Below are 26,120 nucleotides of genomic sequence, written 5' to 3'. Positions count from 1 at the left end.
GTGTGTTGTCAACAGAAAAAAAAAATGTAAAAAAACCAGCAGCGGCAGCATTTTAGTTCAAGTGCAAGCTGTCATGGGGAAATAGGAGCTTCGGAGGAGAGGCTTGGGGCATCCCAAGTGGTCGGCATCCATCCAATAAAGTAAAATGCTTGCGCAAGTCGCTCTGCAAAACTCAAAACTAAAAAAAAAAGAGAGAGAAAAACTCAAAAGTGAAAGAGCCGGGGGAAACCCATATGATGATGACGTTGATGGTGATGTGTGATGATGGAGAAGAGGAGAGGGAGGAGGAGGAGGAGGAGGCTGGGGGCAGGAGGCCTCGCTCAAGTGGCCAAACAAATTGAAATTGCGGCACGCAAAAACATCAGCCGGACAAGTCTCCTCCTGAGTCCGCCTCCCCAGTCTACACTTTCTTAACTTAAAAAAAAAAAAAAAACACTGAACAAAAAAATAATAGAGAAAGTCTCTGATATAAACATCTGTTTTTAATTTAATAATAAAAAATAAACCAACTAAAAAGAAAATTAAATACCCCAAAAAAAAGCTTAGCCACCTATTTAAAGACATTCAATTTTCTATATAAATTCTAGATATATTATTATTATTATTTTATAAATTCCCCCAGTGCATTTCTTCGACAGCAGGCATGCACTTCGTCATCATCAGGCTTCATTAGCGTGAGCGGACAGCCAGCACATCGTGATCTGTGATCTGTGTGATCTGTGATCTGCGAGATCGCATCCACAGCTGCTCTGCGGCATCAATTGGAGGGGCAGGCAGGGAAGGGGAAAGGGTGGAAATACTACAGACAGGAGACAGCCCTTTGCATTTGGCAGTGCCACTGCCACTGGTCATGAATGTGGTGGCATTCATGACTTGCATCCGCATTGGTCAGGGGGGGGGGGGGGGGGGGGGGGGGGGGGGGGATTGGATGCGATTGGACTCGAGTGGCCATCTGCCAACTCTCTTGCAGGAAGAGAGACGGTAGTAGTAGTGACCCCAACAACAGGCAAGTGGCAAAAGTTGTGATTGGAAAGAAAGGGAAGGGAAGGGAGAAATGCCTGGCGAAGGAATGTGATGGTCGAAATAGTGACTTAAATTGTCCAAACAAATAACATTCAGAGTCAGGAATGTCTAATAAATTGCAGCAGGGTGAAAGGAAAATAGTTAATAGGTAGAAAGTATCTAGAAACAATCAAGGAAAATTCCTGAAAACTTCAAGTTTTTTGGAATTAAATTGGAATTTTGGATAAAGTGGATGTATTTTAGTTTAAAATATAAGTTTCTAACTTTGTCTGTTGCAAATAAAAACCTCAGCAATCTAAAAAAATCACAGCAAACAGTGCTCTCTTGTCCTAAGGCCATCGAAGAGGTTTTTCAAGTCCACAGTGGTTGTGGTTCCTCCTGTACCTCCTCAGTACCCCTGGACGACACCTTTGGGTAACCAAAACAGTCAGGAGAATGGAGATGGAAGAACGAAGATCACAGAGCCCTCTGCAGAGACGGGTTTTCTGGGATCATGTAAATGCTGTTCTGGGCTCTTAAGTTTTGCTTTCTTTACGCTTAAAACACCGAGAGAAAATGGTGTTTATTTTATTAACTCAAATTATAATAAATATATAAATATTTGCAAACTTTTTAATACGTTTTAAAGCTTTTAAATATTTTTGTAAGTCTTTAAAGCTTTGAAAAATAATTTTAAAGCTTTAACGAGTCTTTAAATCTAATTTAAAATAAATATTTCAAGCTTTAAGAATTGTTTTTAATTATTCTAAGTTTATTTAATTTTATTTAAACCCTTAAAAGGTCTTTATATATTTAAAAGTAATTTTTTAAGCCTCGGAAAATATGTTTAAAGTGTAAATAAGTATTTTAATCTAATTTTAATAAATAATTCAAGCTTAATAATTTTTTTTTAACTATTAGAAAATCGTATAATTTGTTTCCAGTTCTTTTAAAATATTTTAAATGTTTTTACAAGACTTAATTTATTTTAAAGCTTTAAAAAATCTCCCAAAAACTTGTCTATAATTATTGCACAATTTGTAAAAACTTATATCAGGCTTGTTTTTTTCTGTGCATTTACCACCAAAACCAGTACTTGTGTAGCCACATACAACAATGACAAATTCCAGGGCAAGGTGCCACAATTGCTGCGAGTTCCGGGAACTGGATGGGTGGCGGCGGTCCAAAGTCTCCACAGAATCGAAGACCAAAGACCAAAGACTGAAGAATCGAAGACTGAGGAACGAAGATCCCGAAGACTGCAGATCCCCAAGACCCGTGTAGATCGAAGATCGAAGACCAAAAAGCATTTATGCAGATGAGAGTCTCGGTTGGGCTCTCCCTGTGATTATCTGGAGGATGCACTGTGCTGCTGAGATGCAGCCTCTCGTCCTTCAACCCGGAGAATTAATAAATTGATCACAACAAATTGCTGACAGCTGAGAAAAGTCTGTGCCGCACCCTGCTGCTGCTGTTGCTTCGGCTGCTGCTGCACTGCTGCTACATGCCTCATGTTGCTGCAACAAGTTCTCAATCAATGCAACAGGTGCTGGCTAAATGACAGACAATTGCTTTTAGCCAGGGCCACAGCCATAGCCACAGACCGACGAGTTCACAGACGGGTTCGAGTCGTGGAATTTTTCTCGTGTGGCTGCCACAAATTACTTGCCGACTGTGGCAGCAGCAGCATTGCATGCAAATCGTTCTCTGGCCACAAGGATCGCATCTCAGGGTTGGGAGCAGCTCCTGCTGATGCTCCTGCTTTTAGCCTGAGGCTGATGGCAATCAACGTCAACGTCCCCAAACGAAGCGTTGAAAATGCCAATGAAACGGAAGCAACTCAAGATGAAACTAAAAATCAGTAACAGAAAATGTTCTGATTTTATAAATATTTATTTATATTATTTAACAAATTCAGCTCAAAATTACCCAGAAAGTTTGATAAATGATATTTGTAAATGAAATCTTTATTTTTAGGGCAGGAAAATATTCAAAAATACTTTTCAGTTTTAATGGGAAAATTTAAATTAGAAAAATATTACAGTATTTTTTATATATTTTTTTTAATTATTAAAAAAATGTGAAAAAAATCTTTGAATATCGATTTAAGAAATGGAAATATTTTTTAAGTCTTCTTGAGGGCATCTAATCTTTTGTTTTGAACTCGTTAACAATGCAGCAGCCCTGGCCAAAAAGGCAGCTGCCGCCCCAAAAAGCGTGGGCAGCCATACCTCTGGAATAACTCCATCAGCAAACTAGTTTATATATATATACAGATATTCATATACAATATATATATATATATCTATTTAATAACATTTAGCCTGGCACCACCGGGCGTATGCGTAATGCAAAAATTGTTTGAGGCGAACAAATATTAATTGGTTTTCCCCCGCAGCCTTTTTTCCTTCATTTTTTTTTTCCATTACGAAGAGATCAGCGGGGGGTGCCTCTGTAACCACATCCCAAAAAATAGTCTATCTAAGGAAGGGTACTTAAAAAAACTTGGAAAATATTTAAGAAAATATTAAAGTTAAAAAATAAATACAAAAAAAAAGTAGAAAGGAAACTCAAATAATTAAAGAGCACCCAGTTCGGTTTGATTGCTTCGAAAATGACCGAATTAACCGCAAAATAAATTGGATCAGCGCACAGCCGATGATGTGTAGATCATGTTTATGGGCCATAAAAACAAAAAAAAAAAAATATATATATATATAAGATATATATAACAAGAATCCGCCTGGGAATTGGCAGAGTAGCCACAGCTGGGCCCCAAAAGCGGGCACAACTGTTGATGGCTTTTGGCCATTTTTGTAGCCAATTCATTAGCGAAAATGGTTAGGATTTTATTTATTTATTTCAATAAACAAAAGAAATTCGGCTACGAATTTTCCAGCTTAATTGAGCGAGCGAATGTGACATAATTAACCATTTCCCCATTCGATACAAGTCAAGCTCGAGTGCGTTTTTGCTCACTTTCGTTTCGGCGGGGAATTAATTATCTGTGAGATAGATTTTTCCCTAACGGAAGTTCCTCTCTTCCCCGGGAAAATGTTGGAATGGTAAGGGGAAAATGTGCGATCGACTTTCACTGAAAAACGAAAGAAGCGGAACGAGAAACGAAAGCATCCAAGAAAAGCCAAGAAAACCTTCACGAAAATCATAAAAATGAAACGTGATTTGCTTTTTAATTATGGCCCCACAAAAAAAAAAAAAACTCTATTATAAAAAAAAACAACAACTATAAGAGCCACTAGTAATAAAAGAGTGAAAGAGAAGAAGACTTTTCCTTGAGAATAATGAAGTTTTTCCAGCAATGGCTTCAAAAGTCTCATAAATTTGATGATGAAAGCCGCCCACAAAAACGCTGCAAAAATGGCAAATAAAAAAATCTTATTTTGGCTTAAATTGCCAAAGCAAATTCCTTGGGAAATATTTGAGGGAAAATGTAGAAGAAAATGTAAAGGAAATTGAGGGAAAATTTAGGGAAAATTGAGAGGAACAAGATTTTAAAGAGTATTGTTTTTTTTTTAGATTTTTTAAATTTGCTAAAAAAAAGTATTTAAGCATTTTCTGGAAGCTTTTAATTTAAGGTAAATTTAAACATGTTTAACTAGGTTTTAAAAGGTTTTTTTATGTTTATTATTATTAGAAAAAATATTATTTCTAGGAGTAAACATAAGCTGACTTTTTCTGCCATAAAAAAGCACACCAAAAAATATTTAAGCAACTTCCCTTGGAAACTCTTCGTAATCATCGATAGCTTCTGTTTTTTAGGTATTTCTAGGCATAAATCCACCTAGAATTTTCAACCAGGAAACATCAATCAGGGGCAATCGATCAGTTTAGGAACTTAACTTAAATTTTTTTTTTTTTTTTGTGAGAACGCCTTTGGGCTTAATCGCACCTCTTTTCTGGACTGGGGAGAACGCCCCCATTTGGGGCTTGTCTCGAGGGGAATGGTATAGGGAATACGCCCTCTGAAAAAAAGGGAACGACAACTACGATGACGACGACGACGACGGCGTCGAAAAAACAATAACCTTATCAATTAACCCATGGGGAGTTGCAGACCAAAGACCCACACACAGAAGAGAGATACCACCAGATAAACGTCGCCGTCTCCAGAGCCATGTTGCTGCAGTCTTACCTGGAAAGCAAATAAAGCCAGGGGGAGACGGGAGAGAGACTGAAGAAACTCAGGGAAAAGCGGAAAAAAAAGCAGGTCTATGGACTCAACTACGAGTAATACAGCTCATAAAGTGTACATAAAGTACATAAAACACGGCGACAACAACATAAACGAGTTGAGGCTGTCACTCGCTCTCGAGGTATATTTTTTTTTGGGAGAGGTATTATAGCTATTGGGATCAAGTTTATATATTGTATATTTATAGGTTTTATAAGTATTTAGGGATTGTATAGAATTATTAAGCTTTTTCTCAATGAAAAAACACGAATATTGCGCTTAAAATTCCCAAATAGTTTTAGCTAAAAAATTAACAAAGTGTTTTTCAAATAAAATTTTTATAAATTATATAATTTTATTTTAAAAAGAGCATTAAATGCTTGGCCTTAATTATTTAAAATTTGGTTCTTTCTGGGTCTTGTTGTTGTCGATTTTTTTTATTTTTGGTAAAAGTGCCGGCAGTGCAAGCCTGTCAACATCGATGTGTGTGAAGTGTGTGTGTTGAGTATATATACGAGTTTATGTTCATTCTTATCAAGAGTTGTGTCGCCATCGCAGTTTTCGATTTTGGCGCCCACACGCAGTCGCCTTTGCCGTCGCAATCCAAGAAGTTGAAGTTGCCCCAAGTTGAAGCTGAAGCTGAAGCCAAAGGCAAGTCTGGGTGTTGGAAGTTGTAGCTGGGAAACAGAAACCGAAACCGAAGCCCAAGTCAAAGTCGAAGTCTCAGAGTCGATGCCTTTCGAGCCAAGTCAAAATTCGTCAAGAAAACATGGCACAACAACGCCCACGTGTCATACAGTGTGTGTGTGTGTGTGTGCCACGGTGGGCGTGGCAAGTCGATTTTCCACGACAGGATTTGCATTTTAGACAAAAATCAAAGACAATTCTTGACAGAAAAATTAAGAAAATTGAAATTTAAAGGTATTTTTTCAGTTAAAAAATAATAAATTATTAAATATTTTATTTTAAAAAAATTCTTTTTTAAAAATAAATATAGGAATTATAAAAAAATTTATTGAATGCAATAAATAATTATAAAAACAAATTTATTGAATGTAAAAAAATATATAAAAAACGTTAAAGCAACATTAAAAAGATCTTTGATATAAAAGAATTTGAAACTTTAAATTTTAAACTTTTTTTTTTCAATGTATAAGCAGGAACGTCTTAAAAGTGGGCGACCAGAGGGGCGAACCTGGCATTTCCAGGGGGTAAAAACTTCAACTGAACAAATCTAATCAATCCTCAAAATGCCACAGAGCTGCAAGCTGCCCGCTGCCTCGCTTTTCCGGCTATTTTCCTATTTTCCCCCGATGATTTTCCAACACCAAACTGATGAACTGCCAACATCTGTGGCAGAGGCAGCACCCAGCCTGCACAGGCACCAAAATCTAAGTAAAAACAAAATAAATAATCATAATAAATAAACGAGCCACGAAAATCTCACAGCAACATGTGAAAAGAAGATCGGCGGGGAAAAATGCAGAAGAAAGCGCCGGGGGAAAGTGGGAAAATCCACCAAGCAGGGGTAAGGGGAAATGCTATCGTGAGGCAGTTGCAACCAAATTGCGCGAAGCCAGCGACGCGTCGAGTCTGAGGCCATAATTTGTAGCAAAGAAAAACACAAAAGAAAATGGGAAATAGCCGAGGAAAACGTGAACGCTCGATTTGATCGATTTTCCGGTGTCACAACATGGGACTTTAAACAGCCATAAATAAGACTTAAATCATTTGGAAACTATTCCTAAAAGCTTTAACTCTAAAATAAACCAAGAAAGCAGGAAAAACGTTGAGAAATTTTCATTTTTTATGTAAATAAAAATTCTTGAGTTTAAAATAATATAAAAAAATAGTGTAGCTCGTGCAGAGTGGCCATAACACTGCCAAAAGTGATCAATTTTTGATGCAATCTTTATTTGTTAAGCAAAAAAAACCTAAAGAAATGCTTTTCTAACCGGCATTTCGTTACATTCGGGCCAAGAAAGCCCCCGAAAAAAAAGGGGGAAAGAAGAAAAACAACAACAACCAACCGAAACCGAACGAAAACAACTTAAATTACCAGCACGGCGTCAATTTTCATTAGAAACAAGCAACACACAGCCACGACCAGAGCACGATCGCCGAAGACGACGCAACAGCAGCAGCCACTGGGACCGGATTTGGGTGGACTCCAGCGGCTTCCCAAGGGGGAGGGCGGGTTGAGGTGCGGCATAGAGGGGTCCGGACCACTTGGAGATGGAGAGCGATCCCAACGCAAAGTTTCAGCTTACTACTAAATCCACTGGGCGAAAGTATGAGGGTTATTTTGAGAGTTTTTAAAAAAAAATTTATAGGTTTAAATTGCATTAAAAATTAGTATAAACCTTGTGGGGTTTTGTTTTTAATAATAGAAAATTTCAGGAAAAAAATAAATAAAACTACTAAATAAAACTTCTAATCTTAACAAAAAAGGTTGTTTAAAAACAGTTTTTAGCTTGTTTAAAATTTCTTCTATTGTTTTTAAAATTTTATTTAAAATTTCGTAATTATTTTTTAATTTTTAAAAGAATTTTTAAAATTCTTAAATTTTTTTTTTAATTCTTTTAAAATTCTTCCAGATAACTGTAAAATTTCTTTACAAAATTCTTTAAAATTCCTTTCAATAACTAAAAATTAAAACTGCTTAAGAAAAAAAAAAATCCATTATAATTTTCTTTAAAATTATATTAAAATATATTTTAAATTTACATATAAAAAATATATACAGAAACTTCTACGAAACATTTTTTAAAACATCTTAAAATAAAATAAATACGAAAATCACTCAATAAAACAATCAAGTCTCCAAATATAAATAACCTTTAAAGAAAACCCTTACTTAATAAAAAATTCCATCTTTATAATATACTTAAAAAAAATGTTTCCCAATTAAAGATACATTTTTCTGGCTCTGCATCTGTAGTAGTAGTATTGGCAAAGCTTCGATCCATCTGCGGCTTTGTCTGGCTCTCTGGCCTGCTTTGCCTTAACCCCTCCTTGCCCGGCTTTTTCCTCCCTACCCTCCCCGGTAACGAGTTTCATTCGCACAATTCTTCTTCTCTCATGGCTTTAAGCCCGCGGGGCAGGCACACACACACACACACAGAGAAAATAGCTGAGAAAAAATCACGGTATTTGCTCCATAAATCTCACCCAAGCCAAGAGCAAGAACCCAGGGTTAATGCCACACGGAATCCGTATCCGAATCCGAAATCTGAATCTGAAACTGCGTGAGATGTGAATCGGAGATGTGTGATCCCTAGATATTTGAGGTTTGCTGCAGATCTGCGGTCGAGGTCTCTGGCTTTCTCATGTATCTTGGCTTTAACTGCGATTAATAACTGAATCTGAATATCTGTAGAAACTTTCTCATGCTCTAATTTGGTTTTGCAAATGGTTGAATCTTTATACAAGTATTATTCATTTAAGTTGGAAATTGGAAACTCAGTGAAGGATTTATTGGATTGGAGATTCTTTGATCTTCAAGCTAATAAAACAAATCTTTTGCTGCCAATTCTTTCAAAGATTCTACACCCACTGCAGAGACTCTGAGGAAGATTGCTACAAATTTTCGGAGTTTCTAATGAGCTAAGTAGTTCCTAAACAGTTCCTCTGGAGTATCTATAGTTAAATAGTAAAAACGGTTGCCATATTTTGGGTTCTTATTGATTTAGGGACACAATTCTTGAAAAGTGGGCTCTTCTCCTGCTTGCCCCAAGACGTGGGCTCTTTTCGAAATATTCGTGAGCGTTTGATTTTTTCCTGTTTCTTCTATTTTATTTTTTTTGCAAGTAACCCACGCTAGTCTTTTTTTCTTTTCTTATTTTGATTTGGATTCGAAATCAGATTCGGATTTCTACGCGGCTCTTCACGGCTCTTCTGGGCGCAATTCTTCTGTGCCAAGCAATTGGCAATAAATCAAGGGACGCCCACACTTATGACAGGGGTTAAGAGGAGAAGTGTGCTAAGATGAGTGTGTGAAGAGTAGTGTATATAAAGAGTAGTGTGTGTGTGTGAGTGTGTGGGTCTCATTAGTTGCCGTATTTTTTGCAATTTTGTATCTGTATCTGTATCTCAGCAGCTGCCTATGCCCAAGGATCGGCTTGCCGCAATCCGCATCGAGTCTTGTTTCCCACACCGAAATGGGCAATTTTCATTTTTTTTTTTCTGTTAGTTTCCCCAATTTTTTTCCCCCAAGATATTTTCTATAAATACGCACAACTAACTTCTCTGCCGCCTTCGTTGCGGCGGCTTCACGGAAAATCAATTGAATTTTCACGCATGTTTATGGTCTGCTCATCGGTTCCATGGTACTGGTACAGTGAGAACTGGCTTAGAGGAAATATTAGTATTTATTTAAAATTCAAATAAAAGAGAATCTGAATGAGTGACTTGAAGGAAATATTTATATTTATTTTAAATCCAAATAAAAGAGATTTTTAATGATTTAAAATATGAATATTTCGTTTATTATTTTCAATAAAATTTAAGAGAGTTTTAAAAGTGTCTCATAGATATTTTAAATATTTTACTATATATTTTTATATAAGAATAATGTTTATTCGATTAATTTAAAGGGAAAACATTAAGATAATATGTATATATCTTTATCAAATTTTTACTTACATATTTCTTTCATAAACTCTATTTAGTTTAACAAAATATTAACAATTTTAATATAATAATTAATAATATTCTTAATAAATGAAACATTTGTTCAGTTCAAGATGTAAACTTATTGTTGTTTTTCACTGTGTACCTGGTGGATTTGCTAAAATTGAACAAGTGAACTGTGTTCGTTCTCATGGATCGAATCTTCGGCCGCCTCAACCCCTACGTCCTCGTCGGTTCTTAACCCCTGTCCTCCCCCCTTTTATGCTTAACCCTGCGGCAGCCTTAGAAACTGTTGGGCACTTAATGCCATACGATCGGTTCTGGCTCTCCATATGATGGATGGCCTCCCATAGCTTAGGTCAAAATAATAGTTTTAACTAAGAAATAAAATAATATTATTTAAAAAATGATAATAAATTATTAGTTAAGTTTTCGTAAAAGTTTTGAACGATTTTGTATATGATTTAGAGTTTTATCTTAACCCAATTAACAAATATATAAATTAATATATTTAAAACGTATTGTAGGAATTTATATATTTTATTTGATTTAGAAATAAAACCTATTAAATAAATTCTAAAATAATGATGCACCTTTTTAGGTTTATATTATTAAAATGTATATAATATTTTATCATAGAATAATTTATATTTATATTTTTATATATTTTTTATATTTTTATATATTTTTTTATATACATTTTTAATTTTATATATTTTAATATTTGAATAATTGAAATATTTGATATATTTTTATGACCAGCACTGTTCTTAGTTTATATTTATTACATATACACACATGTCGGCCAGCTTACATTGGGCCTTAGCAAGTGTTTTTTGCCCATTTCCTTGTCTGTTAGTTTGGCGCTCTTTTTTGCTTTTCGCATTTTGCGTTTTTGGCTTCATTTGTTTATGACGTGGAGGGGGGTGTGTGTGTGTGTGTCTTGGGTGTGTGTAGACATAAGGAATGGGCTTTTTGGGGCTGGGTTCTCTGTACTGAGAGATACATAGATACAAAACAAAAAAAGCATAGATACATGGGGACCAGTCGCAACAATAATAACCATAAACTGTCGACCAGCCCCAACACCACCCATCCACCCCCCAGAAAAGAAAAAATAAAAAAAAAAAAAAAAAACCACCCAGAACCCAACACCCCTTCCCCTACCCCCTCTTCGGGCGACTGTTTGGCGTCTGTTGACCTCATTTCGCCGAAACGAAACGAAAAGAAACGTTTTTTTTCTCCGTTTTTATTTTGGCGCAAAACCCGGAACACATGGTGGCAGTAAAACACTAGGGAATGGAGAAGAACATCTACAAGATCAACATGATCTACAGAATCTACAAAAGAATCTACAAGAAGATATCCCAAAGATTTAAAGAGAGAGAGCGAGTCAACGAACTGTGTCTTATCTTTTTTGTCTTATCAAAAAGCGTTCCACTTTTATCAAGTCTTATGCAAGCGTTATGAAATGATAATTAAAAATAATATTTAAATATATATAAATTTATATAAATATACATAAATACAAATCTAATTAAATTTTATAAATAAATTCGCAACTAGGGCGAATACATTTACGAGAGTCCCACTAATCAATCGATTCGTATCTCAATTTTTACCTGTATTTAAATCGAGGCAAAACGAAGGCGGCACGTCATCGCCCTGATCACGTACCCATAATATATCCCCCTTACTCACACACCTGAGTGACATTTTTCTCATTAATAAAACAAATATGGGACAATCGCTGAATGCTAACAAAGGAGCGTGAAGGGAACGAAGCGAGATGTAAATTCAAGGTTACAACGAACGGCACTGCACTTATCACTTTTTGCTATACAAATACAACAAAAAAAATATATATATATAAAAATAAAGTGAAGCGAATAATAATAATCAGTAACTATTTGTGCTCGTCCCCGTCCTTCACTGAGATTGAAAACGTCTTCTTGCATCCGGTCAGATAATGTAAATGTCTCGTTCTCCCTGTTCCGCTCAAGTGCAACGAATGGAAACGGAACAAAATAAACCGGAAGGATATTAAAGAAAAGGAAGTGTCATGGAAGTGGATTTGCGGGGAACGGAATATAATGTATGAAAACTGAATCATTGAGAATGAAATTAAAATGAAGCTTAGATTTTGAAATTAAACATGTTTGTAGCTTGACCTTTTTCTTTATTATTATTTCCTTTTTTTGGGCCATTGGCTTTTTACGATATACTTTTGTATAGATTTTTTATGGTAATTTAAAACAAGAGCCAACAATAAGCACGTTTGCTAAACAAAAACAAAAAGAAAATAAATAAAAAAAATACAAACAAAATTTCTGAGTCATTATTATTAAAGTTTAATCATTTTTTCTGCTAATAACTATTTTTTTTAAATAATGTATTTCCAAATATTCTAAATTTCCAATTTACTTATTAAGTTACGAATTTTTTGGCTCATAAATATCTTGCAATTTGTTTAAAAAAATCTAGTTTACGTATCTTATTACATTAATTTCCTTGAGAAAAAGTTTCCAAAAAAAAAAAAGAGAGTCCCTAACTGCTTACGTTCCTTTCCCAACGTTCCTGATTCTTCCCACATGACTCATGGCGACCACACACTGGCACGTGATGGAGCTTGACAGAGATAGATATATAGAGTATGGCATGGAGTTTGGGGGGGAACTGTACTGGATGACGGACATGACAATCAAAAGCTCCCATGGGCTTGGAGGGGACACCATCACGGATTCGGGGAAGCACGGATCGTGCGAGTGAACGTGTAAATGGTTTTTTGATTGCAGTGCCGGCAGTCTTTGTACCTTTATACCTCTACACCTTGGTACTTATAGGTATATATATATTCATTCATATTTTATATTATATTTCTTCACTCCCCATAATCCAAGCTTAGCCTTGGTCATCACCTAGCTTAGATATCTTTGATTACTTCCCTTAAAAAAAACCAACAAAAATTGTTTTGGGATAAATCCAAAATGTTTTTTTTTTTATATATATTTATAGAAGAACCTTTTAAATTTTGGCAACAAAGTAATGTGGCAGGAATATATATTTTAATTCATCTGCTCCAGCAAGAGGTTACCCCAATGTATGGCAACTTCCTTGAATGAGTCCCACACTGTGGCCTGTGGCTTTGATTGCAAGTCTTCTGAGACAGAGGCAGAGGCAGCTACAACATGTTTCAGTTCCAGGAGAAGGTGTTCCTTATCGATGGCAATCGATGATAGAACCTCTTGAAGGTCCTTTCCCTCGGCCTTCTGATAGATTTCCCAGCATATTTCTGCCTGGGCTTGCCTCTGCTTTGTTATAAAATCGAAAACGGCACGCAATCTCTCCAGTCCCGCATGGAACTTCTTCTCAACGGCCTTTTGCTCGCGTCTAAACTCTTGGAGTTTCTGATCCTCGGGCTTTTGATCGCTATTGATAAGCTTCTCCATAGCCTCAAAGGTCAACTGCTCTTCCGATTTCGGGCTCTTTTCAAAATTAGCAAATGACTTTTTAGGAGAAGATTCGGTTGCATCTGGATCCAGGATATTCTCAAAATACTCGATCAGCTGCTTAAGGGCCACCCAAAATGTTAACTCTGTGCGCCTCAACGACGAGGGAATATCTGTGTGATTTTCTGTAATCGATATGGCCTTCTCCTTGACCATTTTCACTTGGCGCATCAATTTCTCATCACGGAGTTTTTCGAGCTGTTGCTTTTTGTATCTAATGGGTATGGGAATCCGGGTTGGCTTCATTGGTGGACCTCTATGTGGTATGAGGGGGGTGTACTTTCGTTCGGTTAACATTTCTCTTAAGGAGGAGGTGGAAATATCTCGATTAGGCCCATGTGTAATTGCTTTGACCCAAAACCCAAAGAAGATCGGTGAAAAAGGGGGGGAAAGAGCGCGTCTACACTTGGAAAAATGTCCCTAAATCCCTAGAGAAAATTAGCTACGGATTTTGTATAAATTTATAATTGTGAAAATTGTTTCTTTGGGAAAGGGAATTTTTTCGTAAGCATTTTTCTTTTTTTTTTTTAATATTAAATTATTAATTAAATTTTATTCTATTTTATTTATTTATTTTTCATAAATATTTTTTATTTTGTTTTTTGTTATATACTTTTTTTTATATATTTATTATATAATATATATTCTATATATATTTTTTTTATTATATTAATATACATTTTCTATATTATATATTTTTTATATACATTTTTTTTACAGTGCCTTTTGGCCACTAGTCTTGTATTGATTCCAGATTTGTTGTCTGCCCATTTTTATTGCCGCCGACGTCTGGCTCCGTTTTGTCTGCCAAGTTTGGCTCGCAAATCGAAGCATAGCTTAAGGAGGGACCAGAGGGGGTTACAGGGGTATCTCTTTCTGTATATATATATTTATATTAATATAAACATATAGACATGTCTATAGACTTGTTAAGGAGGAAGCCTAGCCAGACCGGTGAGACCTTTAACAGGCAAACACTCGAGGCAAACCCAAAACTCAAATTAATCCACACACATCCGCTTGGCGAGTGCAAAAAGGGTTAATCATAAGCAAGGCAGTCGGGGGTTAAGCAATTCCTCGAAAGCAAAGACAAACATTTCGACTGTTCTCCTCCATGTGTCTTCAGGCTATCTCAGGCTGATAGCGAAGCAGTCCCATCAAAATGAGGCGAAAAAATGCGATAAGCAAGTCACAAATATTTGCAAAAAAAAAAAAAAAAAAAAAAAAAAAAAACATATAAATAAAAATAAATAACAGCGAAATGTAAAATAAACAAATAAAACTTTTAAAAATAAAATACAAAACAAACACAAAAATAACAAATAATAAACGTCCGCGCCAAGAACTCATTTTCCTATCGCTAAGCAAATAAATCTTACAAAAAAACGGCGTTAAAATGTAAACATTTCTGTTTAAAAAAAAATTCAGTTTGTAAAAAAAATTCTGAAATATTTTTTGCACTCTGGTTAAGCCTTAGGAATTTTTAAGTTATTAATTTTGGAATTTTAATTAGGTGGTTTTAAAAAAATAAATTAGAAATGCCGAGGTTTACTCAAAGAAATATTTTATATTCTCAGAATTCAAAGAAATGAATATAAATATAAATATTAAAAATTAATAATTAATAATTAATAGAATTAAGTTAAAATATTAAGGCAACATTTCGATTTTAGCTTTAATTTTAATTTAATTCTTTAAAATTTATAACAATGTAAATATTTAAATATAACAATATAAAAAATATATATATATATATAAAATATATTTAAATATTTAATATATTTAGATATCTATATTTAAATACTATATATTTTCTATATATATTTTTTTAATGTTGTTTTGTATTTATATTTATATTAAAAAATATTGCAAATGCATTTATCTCCCCCTCCCAAATAACCTTAACTATTACTTAAAGCTCTTTAAGCCCTGGCATCATCTCTCAAAATAATCAATATCCAAACACTTTATGCTAATCCAAGCAGCAGCTATATACAAAAATGTATATAAAAACACGACTCCGAAAAACAAGTTTCTCGCATTAGCAAACATCGTATGGCGATTGCAATGCAAATTATTATTATTTAAGGTTGTTATTGTTGTTAGCCGGCTGCTGCCGCTGATTAATAACAATCAATGCCAGTCAATTAAAGCTGAAAACGATTTGGCAAATATCCAAAAACCTGTTTGCTTTCGGGCACCCAGGAGATTCCCAAGAATTTTGTTGAGAGGAACCACTTGTTGGCACTTTTGTTACCTGCAAAACGCTTCAGAGTTTACCCTAAATTTGGTTGTTGTTGGTTGAAATTTTAAGCCAAGAATTTTAGCCCAAGAATTTTGAGGCAAGAATTTTGTTAATGGTCAAAAAAGTAGTTGAAAATATGAATTTAATATTGTTTATTACCATTGGTTTAGTTTTTTGTTTTAATTTTAAACTATATTTCTTATTATAATTGTTTTTTAACTTTTTTTCTTGACTATAAAGATAGAAAGAAAATATATTTAAATATATTTTCAACCTCACAGATTTATAAAACAATCTTATCTTTAAATATACCTTGACTGGTTTTTATTTGTTCAGTTTTTTCCCTATTTTTTCAGTTGCATAACCTTTTAACTTTCTGATTTATATCCCAAGATTATTATTTATTATTTATTTTGGCGCCAATTTTGGACTTACCAATTCGTCTTGTTGGGCCAATGGGCCTCGCCAATTGTGTGGGTGGCCACCGAGTAGCCAAAGTGCGAGTGCTGGTGCCCGAACTTGACAATGGGCAGCCGCTGCTCGAGGTTGAAGCCGGCGCTGAGCCAGGGCAGGATTAGGCACGGGATAATAAGCGGGATAAGGCGCAGCCTCTCTGAGGAAGCCATAGTGACTTGTATTTATCTTTTATTTTTATTACTATATATCCTTTATTTTTTTATGGATATTTTGGTGGAAAAACGCACGTGCACTGGTCACGGGCACCGGCGCGACCTTCAATAAATCCCCGATGAGATAGAGATATATATATAGAGAGAGAGAGAGAGAGAGAGAGAAATAGATCTCGTATCTCCAACAGGTAGTTTTGCGTATTTTCCACGCTGCAGTTTTTCCGTTTTCCTTGGCTGCTTTTCCTCACTCACTCGCGGCACAAGAACAAAAAAATTATTTAACCTACTAGTAGTAACTATGGTTTGTTGTTTTGGCAATTACGTAAACACTGATAAAGATTTGTGGTTTCCTAATCGAACTTTACCGATTCTCACACGTTAGCCGCGGTGGCATAAACAGTGTTGCCAACTTTTCCGGTCGTAACTGGCCTATATTAAAGCAATAATCACATGAAATTCTGATCGTAGCTAAACAAAAAAATAAATAAAAACCTAGAGAAGATTCTTTAATTTCTTCGGTTGGATTTGCCACATTTTTTCGACGCACTCTACTACCAAAAACTATTATTTGTTGCACGTTTCACGATTCATTGGCTAAAATATCTCCGTACGTCGGATCGCTGCCGCTACCAATTTCCAACTGAATAATCTGAATTTCAAGTTTCAGAACGACCAGTGTAGGCAGGCCCGAAGGCAGCTCGGGTAACGCACGAAGCGCTAAACGAAGTGATGGGCAGAGATGCTATTTCCGCTTTTTTTTTTTTTAAAGGGTTGATAAGGGACAATTTTTTAAATTTAAGCTGTTTTTTTAAATATGTATTTTAATATATTTATTACAAGGTGGCTATATAGAATTTATTTTTTAATTAGATTTACATATTTTTAGGCAGTTACAGGATAAAGCATCTGCGTTTTTTTGAATGCGATATTTTTGAAAATTTAAGAAGCTTTTAAAAATCTATATTTTATTATTTTTCTATTATAGGTTCCCTATATTGATATACTTTTAAATTAGATATTAGATAATTTGATATTATTATTAGATATTAGATAACTTGATTAAGTATCTTAAAAAAAAAAAGCTAAATTGGCAACACTGAAAGCCAGTTTATCTCGGAACTGTTTCGGTTGCAGTTGCCGCTCGAAGTTGCGTGTGCCATGCACTGCAAGAAATTTATGCAATCTTATAGTTTATATAAAAAATTGTTTTAATTTCGAAAATTTTTCCTATTAACTAACAATTTATAACAACTTCTGCTTACAACAGGCAGATATTTAAATGTCACTTAAATAATTTTACAAAATCTAACAAAGAGTACCGAAATATTGCAGAACTGAAGGTTACCCTAATTTGTTGCCGTGTAGAAAATCGTTGCGTTCGAAGCTGTGCTTATATGTTCGATCAAACATGTTGCAACAAAAATGAAGCGCGGGTTTTGTGCCACGCAGCTCTTGTCAGCGTAAACGCATATTACGGCCAGCCGATTTCAAAAATCTTGTCTCTCTGTTTACAATTTGTGTAAGTTTTTCACCCAAAATACTTACAACGCTGCCAAAGTATCAAACGATTGTAGAAATTGGTTTGTTTTCTTATGAAAATTTCCAAAAATAAGCAAAAACTTCAGTATTAACAGTTTGGAGATGTTACTTCTACACTTGCAAGTTTTGGAATGAATAATTTCCCAGTTGAACGAGGCCTAGTAGAGTGACAGCTCGAAATTTCCAAGGCCTACTAGGCAGAAAACTGGGAAAAAATCAAGGATGCCTCGATTGAAATTAGCTCAAATTGTAACAAAAAAAAAAACTATAACAAATTTTCTACTCATCTAGTAATCCTTGAAACCCACTGACTGTGGCCTGTCACTTGACCTGCCTGTGTGGTTATAAGAAATATTTCAGTTTCGATTCATTCGTTCTCTAGCAAATAACCCTCTAAGATGGAGTATGCTAACGAAAGATACGATCTATTTAAAATTTGGATTAACAAATATTCACATCAGTTATTTCCATACATTTTTGATAAAATTGTTCAAAAACCCCCCACCACTTCTACAATTTTCGGCATATTCCACTATAAAGTAATACTTTGCCTTCTGGTTGTCCTGGTTCTTGTCGCCATCATTGTGGCAGCCAAGAAGAAGCGTAGTCGCCAACTTGAGAAACTGGAGAATCTATATGAGGAGACATGCAATATGATGACGGAGGCCATGATGCAAGTAAACATGCTACGCGGGCCTATCCAGGAGCACTATCCATTGTGGCAGCTGGGCGAAAGGATCATTTTGATTTCCCGTAGCATGGATGCAATGCATGTTATGTTGGACGAAATAGAAAGCAATGTCATTTTTAACCTCTTTCATACCTAAGCAGTATGCCGAAATATAAAAACAGCGTTTGGAATTTAGAAAATAATTTTTTTTCTTTTAATATGCTGATTGTTCCTTTTTGTTTAAATTTTTTAACCATTCACCAAGCAACGTACTGCTAGAGCATGGTTTAACTGTATAAGGTGGGATTATGTTGAGAACAGCTCTCTTTTACGCTCTCTTCCGCTCGTTATGCTCTCTTTACTTGCAGCTTCAGGGAGAGAAAGAGAGCTAAGAATGACACCACCTCATATAGTTGCAACTTGAAACATGTGCAAGCTTAGGTTTACTGATAAAAATTTAACGGAATCTGTGTTTGTTTTACTGTGAAAATGTGGTGAAGTGAAACGCACAGCTTAGTTTACATATCTAAAATAAAATAGCAATAAATTAACAATTAATTAGTTAATAAGCAGGAATCTCAAATGAGAGTTATGAGTAAAGTAAAAATTAACAAATAATTTTTCGTAATTCTTACACTTTTATTTTCAAATTTATACAATTTTAAATAAATATTTCTAATTTAAAAAATTTAAATAAGTATTTTCAATTTAAAATAAATATTTTCCAATTTTAAAAATTTTAAATAAAAATTTTTTTAATTTAAAAAATTTTTATAATTTAAAGAATTTTAAATAAATATTTTTAAATTTAAAAAATTGTAAATTAATATTTTCAAATTTAAAAAATGTTAAATAAATATTTTCAAATTTAAAAAATTGTAAATAAATAAATTCAAATTAAAAAAATGTTAGCTAATTTTTACTTAACTAATTTTATTTATTTTGCAGTTTTATTTACTCTTTTATTTGTCAATTTGTATTTTATTCATAAATCTGGTAAACAAAACTAAGCAAAAATGAATTTTTCCCGCATTTTATTCAAACAAAAAAACCTAACCATTCCCCCACAAACGCGGCTTACCATTCACCGGGCAGCGCCGCCATAAACACCTGCGCGCCTGTGCAGGAATTTATTGAAAAAATAAACTCTGCCACAGAGGAGACTGTTTTTCGCCAGACACAGTGGAAAAGCGTCCCAGAGGAAGTAAAACCCGCGAGTAGACTTACTCTAAATAGCCACAAAATAAGAGACAAATTAATTAAGTTAGGCAAAAGTTAAGTTTCAGTGTGACATCGTCCAAAAAAATAGTCAAAAGTTAAAAGTTAAAGTGAAGAGTTCTGTGATTTTTGTGGCTGCAAAAATAAAGGAGTTGCTGCGCGTTCGCCAAAGCTCTTGGCATCGATTTTTTTTGTGGGCATAAGCAACCCCTAGTGGAAAACCAGGAGCAGACATGGCTTATGTGAGTTTTAATAATATACTTATCAAGTTTTTTTTGGTTATTTATAATGTATTCTCCATTCTTGAGCAGCGCTTGAAGGCCACCAAGTGTCCCACGGACGAGCTATCGCTCACCAATCGAGCCATTGTCAGTGTGAGTGACTTTCCCGAGGATGTCAAGTGAGTTTTCTGTGCAAACCAAAAGGTCCAAGACCTTTATTTATACATTTTCCCCATCCGCAGATATGCAGACATCTCTCCTGCTCCGGGACAGCATTTTATTTTTGCCTTGGAGAAGACCGTCGAGGTGCCCAGCGGCTATGTGGGCTTCTCTTTGGTCCAGCGAAAGTGGGCCATGGTCTCCATTAACCAGGAGCTGGAGGTGCGTCCATATCGGTTCGATGCCAGCTCCGATGTCATAACCTGTGTCTCCTTCGAAACGGATTTTCTGCAAAAGAAAACGTAAGATTACATAATGGTCCTTTCACTATAATTTATATAATATATTCTCTATTGATTCCTTAGCGTCTCCCAGGAGCCCTATGACTCGGACCAAATGGCCAAGGAGTTCATCATGCAATTCGCCGGCATGGCTTTGACTGTGGGTCAATCTTTGGTCTTCAATTTCAAGGATAAAAAGCTATTGGGTCTGGCGGTCAAGTCATTGGAGGCCATCGATCCCAAGAGCCTGGGCGAAGGCAAAGAGCCGGCCATGCGCAATGTACGCTTTGGCCGCATCCTCGGCAACACTGTGGTGCAGTTCGAAAAGGCCGAGAACAGCTCCCTGAATTTGCAGGGCAAGAGCAAGGGCAAGGTGGTGCGCCAGTCCATCATTAACCCGGACTGGGACTTTGGCAAGATGGGCATTGGTGGCCTGGACAAGGAGTTCAATTCGATCTTTCGTCGTGCCTTTGCCTCGCGTGTCTTTCCCCCGGAACTCGTGGAGCAGCTGGGCTGCAAGCATGTCAAAGGCATCCTACTCTACGGACCCCCTGGCACGGGCAAGACCCTGATGGCGCGTCAAATTGGAACAATGCTGAATGCCCGAGAGCCAAAAATTGTGAATGGTCCCCAGATCTTGGACAAATATGTGGGTGAATCAGAGGCAAATGTTCGCCGGCTTTTTGCCGAGGCCGAGGAGGAGGAGAAGCGTCTGGGGCCAAACAGTGGCCTGCACATCATCATCTTTGACGAAATCGATGCGATTTGCAAGCAGCGTGGCAGTGTGGCCGGGAATAGCGGTGTCCACGACACCGTCGTCAATCAGCTGCTGACCAAAATCGATGGCGTTGATCAGCTGAACAATATCCTGGTCATTGGCATGACCAATCGTCGAGATATGATTGATGAGGCGCTCCTACGACCAGGTCGCCTTGAAGTCCAAATGGAGATCAGTCTGCCGAATGAGCAGGGACGCGTCCAGATCCTAAATATCCATACGAAACGGATGCGGGACTTTAATAAGATCAATGACGATGTGGACAACAAGGAGATTGCTGCTCTCACCAAGAACTTTAGTGGCGCCGAACTAGAGGGTCTAGTGCGTGCCGCCCAGTCCAGTGCCATGAATCGTCTGATCAAGGCCGATGCCAAGGTCACCGTGGATCCGGAGGCCATGGAAAAGCTAAAGGTTAACCGTGATGATTTCCTACATTCCCTAGAGAATGATATTAAGCCGGCATTTGGCACGGCCCAGGAGATACTCGATAATATGCTGGCTCGTGGTGTCATCAACTGGGGCACCCCGGTTAGTAATCTCCTCGAGGATGGGATGCTCTATGTCCAGCAGGCCAAGGCTCCAGAATCAAGTGGTTTGGTCTCTGTCCTGGTGGCAGGTGCCCCCAATTCGGGCAAGACTGCATTGGCTGCCCAGCTGGCCAAGATGTCGGATTTCCCATTCGTGAAGGTGTGTTCGCCGGAGGACATGGTCGGCTATACAGAGTCGGCCAAGTGTCTGCACATCAGGAAGATCTTTGACGATGCCTATCGCTCCACGCTCAGCTGCATTGTGGTGGACAATGTGGAGCGTCTCCTCGACTATGGCTCCATTGGTCCGCGTTACTCGAATATGACCTTGCAGGCACTGCTGGTGCTGCTCAAGAAACAGCCGCCCAAGGGACGCAAGCTGCTCATTCTGTGTACTTCTAGTAGAAGGTGGGTTTAAGGGGGACTATATATTAGTTTTTAGAGATACTTAAATGATGTAACCTTTCCCAGGGAGGTGTTAGAGGAGATGGAGATGCTGACGGCCTTTACCTCGGTGCTGCATGTGCCCAATCTCTCGCATCCGGAGCATGTCCTGGCCGTGCTCGAGCACACGGATATCTTTAGCAAGGGCGAGATTCAGGCCATTGGCAAGAAGATGGCTGGCAAGCGGTAAAGAAGTTTTGTATTTTATTTATTGATTTTATAATTCCAACTCTTTTTTAATTCCAACTTTTCAGCGTCTTTATTGGCATTAAGAAGCTGCTGGGCCTGATTGACATGGCCAGGCAGACGGAGCCATCGCAGCGGGCCATCAAGTTCCTGTCCAAAATGGAGGAGGAGGGTGGCCTCGACATGGTGGCCAGGCAGTGAAGGAGTTACCTGCGTTTTTGGCCCAAATGCAGTCTCAATTATTAGCTTCTAAGTGGAGATCTTGGGGGCAGGAATCAGAATGAATGAATCTCTCTCCATAAAACACTGCAAACTTATACGAAACATAGACACAGATATATATATATATACATAATATCCAGGCTTCGCGTTGTTGTTTGTTCGGTCCCAGAACCAGTAACAATCCCAGTTCCAGAAGGACATTCCTGTGCTTCTGACTTCCCCCACAGAGCACTATCAAATCTGACAGATATGTGAGATCCGTGACCTGAAGAAGGAGTGAAGAAGGTGGTGAGAGAGCAGAGGCAGGGCGTGAGATACTCAATTACATTTATAAATAACACGTGTAGCTGGCAAAACTCGTTAATATATATATATACACTATATATATATATATGTAATAGCATGATAATCTTTCTCGTTACCTTTAATTTTAGGATTCGCTTCGGAAACGTATTATAATATGATATCAGAGAGAGAGCAGAGTAAGAACACCAAAGTTTTTTGTGAACGTTGTTTATCGGTAATATTAACGAAAACCCAACTAATTAATTGAATATTTATTAAATCCATTATATTGTTAACTTAACCGCCAATGTTATACATCTAATAATATATATATCTCCAAATAAAGACAAAATGATCTCGAACTCCAAGCAAAATGGGATTTCATTAATTAATTAATTTTTTGTATTAATTTTTTATTATTATATTTTTATTTATTTTTTTAAGGCAAACATGAATATTAATAATTTACAGCATTGCAACGGAAAGTAAAATTTTAATTTTAATTCCGATAATTTTCCTATCGATCAACGTAAACATCTATAAGATATAATATAAAAAATCAAAATAATAATATATATTCAATATATAATCAATATTTATTTTAATTATTTAGAAATTCTAATATATTTATACATTTTATTATAATATATATATTTTATTAAATTAAATTAAATTCAACTATTTTCAAATATTTCAAAAATTATGTATAGTTTTATTTACTCTAATTTAATTTTATTAGGACTTAAATTAAGCAAAATAATATTCAGCACTGCAACGGAAATAAAAACTTAAAATTCAAATTCCGATAACATAGTTTCCTATCGATCAACCTAATAATTTCGGTCATTTTTTCCATGTTTGGTATTTTTGCAGGTTATTTCGGCTCTTAGGCAACTGGTCACACTTGAGCAACAGCTGTTTTGCCTCCGCTGAACACCCCCACACACATATACATACACACACAAACACACCGACACGCACGTGCTGCGCCGCTGCTGTGCTTTATTTTTTTTCCCGTGGTGTCTGCCGCCTGCATTTGGACATTATTTTCCTTATTTGGCTGGAAGCAGTCGTTTGCTCCGTTCTCTCTCTTGCTCGCGCGCGCTCTCTATCTCTCTCTCTCACACTATGGGCAAGAACAGCAAGCGCAACAACAAAGCCAAACAGCAGCAGCAGCAGCAGCAGCAGGCGCAACAAGCTGCAGCAGCAGCATCCGGCGGAGGGGCTGCATCTTCCAGCAAAAGCAACAACAATAACAACAACAACAAGGAAGAACAAAATGCTTTGGAACGACGCTTCCCCCGGCTAAGCGGAAAGCAGCGAAAAGAACTTAACCAATTGGTTTTGCAACTCTTGGATTTGGTGCAAGTACAGCCGGCGAATCCCAACGAAGAGTGGACCCAATATGTGCAGCTACAGAAGCTACTGGATCGCATCACTCAGCTGGAGGAACCCTTGCAGAAGGCAGTGTGCCCGGAGATTTCCGCTGGCGACGATCAACAGCGATTGGCCAAGGTGGCGGCGTTCAGTGAATGGGCCAAGGCGGCCGGCGTGCAAAGCGAAGGCGTCGAGATAGCCATCTTTCCGGGTTACCAACTGGGCCTACGGGCCACCCGTGACCTGGCCGCCGACGAGCAGGTTCTTAGTGTGCCCCGTAAGCTGATCTTTTCGGAGGAACATCTCCCGGAATCGGATCGCCGGCTCTTCTGCAACTATCCGCTGCTCACGAACTTTAATCTGGCCTACGCCCTGGTCATCGAGAAGGTGCGCGGGGCGGAGAGCGAGTGGCGGCCGTACATTGATCTGCTGCCGGCCAAGTACAATACGGTGCTGTACTTTAGTGTCGCCCAGATGCAGCGACTCCGGGGCACCGCCGCCGGAACGGTGGCGTTGCGGCAGTGCCGCGTGATTGCCCGTCAGTACGCCAACATGTACAAGTGCGCCCACATCCGGCCGGAGGCGAGCAGCAGTGATGGAGGTGGCTCCATGGGTGTCCTCTGCACGCAGCACGGCCTGTGCTATGAGCTGTACAGGTGAGTGGCCCTAGAGGCGATCTTTTTAGGGGGGGAGTTTGCCTGTTTGGTTGGGATGGAAATGAGCTTAGAATTGATTTTACTTGCATTTTTAAGGAGTTTCTCATGGATTGGCATATAGGAGAGTTTTAATTGGCTTTCTAAATTGCTTAAAAAATAATTAATATGGAAATTAAATCAAATTCAAATTCAAATTATTATTTTAATCAAATTAAAATTAAATTAAAATTCAATTTAGGTCAAAATCAAGTCTAAATTTAATTGAATTCAAATAAAAATTAAATCGAATTTAAATTAAATTCAAAATAAATTTAAATTAATATCAATATAAGTTTAAATTAAATACAAATTAATTTTAAATTAAACTCAAATTAAATATAATTTAAATTACATAAAAATCAAAATGTAATATAATTTTAATTAAATTAAATTTAAATCAAATTTAAATCAAAATGTAATCTAAATTAAACTTAATTTAAATTAAATTAAAATCAAAAAATATTAATTAAATTCAAATCTAATTCAAATCAAATTCAAATTAAATTAAATTAAATGTTAATTTAAATTAAACTCAAATCAATTTCAAAACAAATTCAAATAAAATTAAGTAAAATCACATTTAAATCAAATCCAATTGAAATATGAGTTAAATCCTACTCCTAATACCAACCTGCATCGTTTTCTGATTTCCCCCGAACTCTGTAAAGATATTATTTCTCCCCAATAGTATTATCTCTCCCAAGAAATATTACTTTTCAGCTGATTTCTTATTTATTTATTTATTTTCGCTCGCTTTCAATATCTTTTCTCTTTATTTTATAAACAAAAAAGCAAGACTTCAACAGGAAGTCAAGGTTTCTGTTATTACTTAGCTCTCCAGTTTCAGCAATTTCATAGAGTAAACATCCAGAAAAGTAAACTCCTAAAGAATTGCCAAATCCCCCGAATATAGCCAACAAAATATGGTCTTTGTAAGCCATTAATTAGACGCCACCAGCTGGCTCTTCTTCGGAGTACAGATGACCTTCCCCGGTTCGTCGTCTGGCTTCTGGCATGGATCTATTTACGGATCCGCTTCCACTTGGCACGGGGTCGTGGTCGGTTCAGCTGGAGCATGTTGCTCCACTCGGCGGACTCTATTTATAGGAGTGGCGGAATTTCGAGGACAAACTTGGGATGATAGCGAGACCATCGTCCCAGAACCCATTTAAATACATATACTATATAGTATATATACTACTATATCTGTTTGAAAATGTTTGAAAATCTTTGCCACAATTTGTTCTACATTTTATTTCTCAAAAAAATCAAATTGAAACTTATGTACATACATATTTGAGCGTGCTTA

The 26,120-nt window shown here is 36.6% G+C and overlaps 4 protein-coding genes across 5 annotated transcripts in view; 2 read left to right on the top strand and 2 right to left on the bottom strand.

Moving 5' to 3' along the window:
* The window catches only part of mew (multiple edematous wings), a 50,327-nt gene extending 33,433 nt beyond the window's left edge, over positions 1 to 16,894 (bottom strand). The window contains exon 1 of one of the 2 annotated variants that reach the window (XM_017174952.3): positions 16,016 to 16,894. In XM_017174952.3, the coding sequence (XP_017030441.1) occupies positions 16,016 to 16,206 (191 nt within the window). In that variant the 5' untranslated portion in view covers positions 16,207 to 16,894. The remainder of the gene's footprint in view (positions 1 to 16,015) is intronic. The other variant, XM_017174953.3, reaches the window with a different exon arrangement.
* Positions 1 to 26,120, top strand: part of Setd3 (SET domain containing 3) — a 77,070-nt gene that overhangs the window by 34,500 nt on the left and 16,450 nt on the right. Inside the window, exon 3 of the mRNA XM_017174959.3 lies at positions 23,613 to 24,772. Within this exon, the coding sequence (XP_017030448.1) occupies positions 23,868 to 24,772 (905 nt within the window). The 5' untranslated portion in view covers positions 23,613 to 23,867. The remainder of the gene's footprint in view (positions 1 to 23,612; positions 24,773 to 26,120) is intronic.
* LOC108080294 (uncharacterized) lies at positions 12,793 to 17,911 on the bottom strand. Its single transcript, XM_017174962.3, has 2 exons — positions 17,755 to 17,911; positions 12,793 to 13,636 (listed from the first exon to the last, which is right to left on the bottom strand). Exon 2 carries the CDS (start codon positions 13,630 to 13,632, stop codon positions 12,892 to 12,894), a length of 741 nt encoding a protein of 246 aa, XP_017030451.1. The 5' UTR covers positions 13,633 to 13,636; positions 17,755 to 17,911; the 3' UTR covers positions 12,793 to 12,891.
* Positions 19,455 to 22,440, top strand: comt (comatose). The gene is made up of 6 exons (XM_017174957.3): positions 19,455 to 19,878; positions 19,948 to 20,036; positions 20,100 to 20,318; positions 20,382 to 22,010; positions 22,074 to 22,232; positions 22,301 to 22,440. The coding sequence occupies exons 1-6, from the start codon at positions 19,870 to 19,872 to the stop codon at positions 22,431 to 22,433; spliced, it is 2,238 nt and encodes a 745-aa protein (XP_017030446.1). The 5' UTR covers positions 19,455 to 19,869; the 3' UTR covers positions 22,434 to 22,440.

Source organism: Drosophila kikkawai, chromosome X (genome assembly GCF_030179895.1).
Source record: "Drosophila kikkawai strain 14028-0561.14 chromosome X, DkikHiC1v2, whole genome shotgun sequence".
NCBI lineage: Eukaryota > Metazoa > Arthropoda > Insecta > Diptera > Drosophilidae > Drosophila > Drosophila kikkawai.
The sequence above is the reverse complement of the archived record's forward strand: the minus strand, read 5'-3'. Positions and strand labels throughout refer to the sequence as shown.

Excerpts from the sequence above, each read along its gene's own strand:
- comt (XM_017174957.3), top strand. Across the intron at positions 20,319-20,381 it reads GATTTTCTGCAAAAGAAAAC|CGTCTCCCAGGAGCCCTATG; the intron begins GTAAGATTACAT and ends TTGATTCCTTAG. Across the intron at positions 22,011-22,073 it reads CTGTGTACTTCTAGTAGAAG|GGAGGTGTTAGAGGAGATGG; the intron begins GTGGGTTTAAGG and ends AACCTTTCCCAG.
- LOC108080294 (XM_017174962.3), bottom strand. The coding sequence starts at position 13,632 with ATGTTAACCGAACGAAAGTACACCCCCCTCATACCACATAGAGGTCCA.